Raw genomic sequence first — 5015 nt, forward strand, 5'->3', positions numbered from 1 at the left:
TTATTAACTTTTAATGCTATTTTAAGTACAGGGTGCCTGAAATTTCTTACCCAGGTTTTTTAAAAAATTTCTGTTAACATAATTTCATAATATAATTTCCAAGCACCCTGTACTATAGAAAAATAAAGAAACAGAAAATGAAAATTATGAAGTAAATAGCGCCTATACACTGTTATGTTTGCCATATCTCAGCCGGCTTCATGTGCCCTAGTATTGGACGAAAGCCCTCGTCGGCACTGGATATGGCAGATGTAGTGTGGTTAACATATTATTATTTTGCTTTTACTCATAAGTTCTTGGGAATATAACAAGACAATATATGTATGTCTACATAAATAATAAATCTGTTATTTTGTTTTCAGATCGGACGTAATGGAAGTCTTCTTAAATGATTTGGAACGAGCCAATCAGGTAAGAAAGCTGTGCCGTAGAAAGAATTTGATTTATCTGTCAACTTGAAGACTGTAGTACCGTTTTATATATATATATATATATGTTAAAATGAAATTATTTACTTTTTCGAGAGAATTTGTAAAATTTATTAGCAAACATAAGCCATATCATTTGTAGGTCATTATTAGACTGAATCTCAACCTGCAAGCACCACTAAATTAACTTTAAAAAAACAACAACAAAAAAAACACCAACAACAGCAAAATATCCTAAACAGTTGTGTTGGACCTCTTAAGCCTACGTCCTCTTAATTAGTTACTCATATAGCGCCACTGTTCGTAAAAATTATTTATATACGTAAAATATCATCCGTGGAACTTTTCTTAGGTGGTATTAAAATGTAAATGTGCGTATATATATATACATACATACATGTATATGTATGTATAAGTGTGTATGTACATGTAAGTCAACTAATTAGACACAGGGCTACTTTACGTATTCATTGAGAATATTGTCTTGCATCATACATAGAACATCAATTACGTATACGAATGTATGTACAATATCTTGAAATGTTCGTGTATCCAGAGCTAGAATTGTTTGGTTACCACTCGGTGGCCAGTCATGCGCTCTTCGCCGGAAACGTCACACAGGAAGTAATTACACTAATAAGAACTTCAGCTTGTTATCTTCAGCGGGTCTCAGCTCCTCCTGATAATTGGATCCCCCTTACTTCTACAAATACCTCGTGGGGCATGTCACGCAATCACTTGACCGTAAGCTTGAAACAAATCTCTTCATATGTGCCAATTCTCGTAGAAATTTCATGAGGGGGATTCTTAAGTGTTGTAGTTTGTTTACATACATGGAATAGGCTAATTTCCACTGCGTTTCGGTACCCGTATGACAAATGGATCCGTTAAGATGCTCAATATTATAAAAGTTTTGGTTACGTTCTTTGTTTTCATTATCTATGAGAAGAGGTAAGCCCCCATTTGTACGACAGGTGACAATAGGAGGCTGACATAATATACTACAAGTTCGAAAGTTAACAGTCTAGAAGTGCATGAAATGATAAGCAATGTTTAGTCTGTTGAAAGTACATGAAAGGAATGTTTAGTGTATGTAAACATTGTTTAGTGTTTTGAAAGTGTATGAAAACAGTGTTTAGTGTTTTGAAAATACATGAAAGCAGTGTTTAGTGTTTTGATAGTGTATGAAACTATTTAGTGTGTTGAAAGCACATGAAAGCAGTGTTTAGTTTCTGAAAGTACATGAAAGCAGTGTTTTGAAAGTGTATGAAAGTGTATGTTAGTGTGTTGAAAGTAAATGAAAGCAGTGTTTAGTTTCTGAAAGTACAAGAAAGCAGTGTTTCATGTGTTGGAAGTACATGAAAGCAGTGCTTAGTGTTTTGAAAGTGTATGAAAGCAGTGCTTAGTGTTTTGAAAGTGTATGAAAACAGTGTTTAGTGTGTTGAAAGTGTATGAAAACAGTGTTTAGTGTGTTGAAAGTGTATGAAAACAGTGTTTAGTGTGTTGAAAGTGTATGAAAACAGTGTTTTGAAAGTGTATGAAAGCAGTGTTCAGTGTTTGAAAATACAGGAGGTAATAAGCACTACTTAGTGTCTCGGATTATATGAAATAACGAGTAGTGCGCTTAGTGCGTGTGAATATCTGGAAAAAGGCCCATGTTTTAACTATTAAAGGTGAAGTACGAGTGTCCTTTTACCAAGAGTTAATTAACTGTATGGGACGATCATGGGTTCTTTAAGTAATGCACCAGACACTGGGGAAGTTAGAAGATAATGCTAGTCAGAAGAGATGCTATATTTATGTAACCAGCTTCGTAACAGCTGAGGTCCCCTTTCTAAGTACTGATAGCTTATTCTGTTGTTGATACCGGTAACCCACCAGGGAGCAGTGCAAATAAAAAGACCTCCTATCAACTTGCAATGCTCTCACTGCCAAGCTGTTACTCTGTTCCCCTGTTGAGCAGTAGTTGTTGTAGAACCCCCATGATTTTGTACCCCATGGAACACGAAAACGATGATGTTTTCTATAATAAAACGATCGGTGAACAGCTTTGAAGTTTTTGTAAATTGAATATGTATATATTCATTAAGGTAATAGATGATATATATATATATATATATACCTTAGAGCACGCACGTGTATAGAAGTGGGTTTGATCTTGTAAACACTATAAATGTTATTGTTACATTTTTGTCACAGAAAACATGATATTCCTTCACATTTACCGATAAAAAAAGTGAACTCTTCTTCCAGATAAAACTTTAAAATTAAGTATGCCCTGGTAATTTCTAGTAGAAGTTGTAAAAAGAATGCAAATTATAATGTTGTTATTTTGTCTTGTATCCGTCCGTATGTTTCAGTTTTAAATTTCTTGTTTATATCAAGTAAAATAAGAAGAAATGAGACAAACTGCCATTTAAATGTGTCATATTTTCAAGACGCCAAACGGAAAAGGCTCACATGTGCATTTTATCCATAACGTCCGGAAATGTGCTTTTGAATTTCAAGTCAGGCGCATTTCATATTAACTATTAACTATAGGTACCGTTAGTTTAAATTTGTCCACTCGAAACTCAACACCCGTTGCTAAATCAATATAATTGTCATCGTCCTAATTCGTTTTAATTTAAGTGTAATTTAACACACCTATCTTGTTTGGAGCTTTTTTTACACAAGTTAATATTAAATTTTGTTCACTAAAACACTTGTCATGGATTTCACTGTAATAATAACTTGTGATTAAAGTAAATCATAGTAAAGATGCTCATTATCTAGGTTATCTTAGAGTGATGTCTTTATCTAGGTTATCTTAGAGTGATGTATTTATCTAGGTTATCTTAGAGTGATGTATTTATCTAGGTTATCTTAGAGTGATGTCTTTATCTAGGTTATCTTAGAGTGATGTATTTATCTTGGTTATCTTAGAGTGATGTATTTATCTAGGTTGTCTTAGAGTGGTGTATTTATCTAGTTTATCTTAGAGTGATGTCTTTATCTAGGTTATCTTAAAGTGATGTCTATATCTAGCTTATCTTAGAGTGATGTCTTTATCTAGGTTATCTTGCAGTGGTGTATTTTATAAGCAACAATTCAACTGTTTATAAACTTCGAAGCAACTGGAGTTAGTGAGCAGGAAGTGACATTTGCCGCTAGAAAAATCTTTTTTTTTAACCATATACGCTGTAAACGTGGTCACACTACGATGTCGGAGTTCATGTGGTGGACCCTAAGTCAGTTAATCACTTTATGTGGTGGACGCTAAGTCAATAAGTTACTTCATGTGATGGACCCTAAGTCAATAAGTCATTGAAAGCAGTTCTCATCGAAATTTCTAGCACTTCTTCAGGACTACAAAGTCTCCTATATTATATGCCGTGAATGTTGTAGGCACTCGATAACTGGATATCATTTCTTTTTTTACACTGATGATTTATAATTGTGTTTTTCTAAGCAACTTGATTTTTGATTAAACAAAAACAAACAAACACAAGTTTAGCACAGTTGATATGAAACAAAAAAACTCAAAGAAAACAAGACTTACCTGTGTTACCTTTGTTTGCAAGTTGTAAACAATTATATCGTCATATAATGATAACAACTATATTAGACGCACCCTTCATTAGAGTAATTTCTACAATACTTTGCATTGTTCTGAAAAATAAAACTTTCCTTTCTGTTTTAAAACACCATAACTCGCTTGCCTAGTAATTGTATTAATAGCCTGTTTTTCTCAATACGGTTTTCATAAGAAAAAATAAGCAAACAAAAAACAATAACAGCGCAACCTGAAAACAAAGATAAATACCGTGTAATAAATAAATTTACATAATAATAAGAATTCTGAAAAGGTATGGAAAAGCATAAAGCTTTTGAGAATAATAATTTATTCACTGGGTTTGTAGTGGTATTACTTTTTACACTTTGCAATCTTCAGAGAAGAAAGATTAAAAATGCACATATTCAATGAACTAGTTTCTTAGCTGTTGATAAATGGAAGCAATCATGTAAAAGTAACAATTTCAAAGAATGGATTATATGATAAGTAATTCATGCATTCCGAGTGTTACCTTTCCCTTGTTGGACGGTTTTGAGGTTGCATTAAACTAATATATATGATGGTAAATGTTGTTTTCCTTCCATAGCCAAATTCATAATAGCCAAGCATCAGGTACCCGTTTTAAAGGAATGACTAGTATCATTCAGCCCTCTCTTTTCGCTTTTATCCCTTCTTTTTTTTAAGTGTTTGCCTTTTACAATGTACTCGTACCGTGAAGCAGAATGACTTCAAATTCACCTTAATGCAGAATTTTCATGAGTTGTGATAAAAGAATAAATATCAGTTTTAATCAGATGTGGCAGATGTCGAGGCCACTTCAACAGTAATTATATGTACTGTTTCAAAAAAAAATATTTAGATATCAGTTTTAATCAGATGTGGCAGATGTCGAGGCCACTTCAACAGTAATTATATGTACTGTTTCAAAAAAAAATATTTTGATATCAGTTTTAATCAGATGTGGCAGATGTCGAGGCCACTTCAACCGTAATTATATGCACTGTTTCAAAAAAAATATTTTGATATCAGTT

General features: G+C 33.0%; 1 protein-coding gene across 2 annotated transcripts in view; it reads left to right on the forward strand.

Annotated features, from left to right (window-relative positions):
• Positions 1-4512, forward strand: part of LOC106473379 (protein CASP-like) — a 31828-nt gene extending 27316 nt beyond the window's left edge. For both annotated transcript variants that reach the window (XM_022401827.1, XM_022401826.1), the window contains exons 5-6: positions 363-411; positions 3484-4512. In XM_022401827.1, coding sequence (XP_022257535.1) covers positions 363-411; positions 3484-3510 — 76 coding nt within the window. In that variant the 3' untranslated portion in view covers positions 3511-4512. The remainder of the gene's footprint in view (positions 1-362; positions 412-3483) is intronic.
• The last annotated feature ends 503 nt before the right edge of the window (positions 4513-5015 follow it).

Source organism: Limulus polyphemus, unplaced genomic scaffold (assembly GCF_000517525.1).
Source record: "Limulus polyphemus unplaced genomic scaffold, Limulus_polyphemus-2.1.2 Scaffold6124, whole genome shotgun sequence".
In the NCBI taxonomy this organism is placed as follows: Eukaryota; Metazoa; Arthropoda; class Merostomata; order Xiphosura; family Limulidae; genus Limulus; species Limulus polyphemus.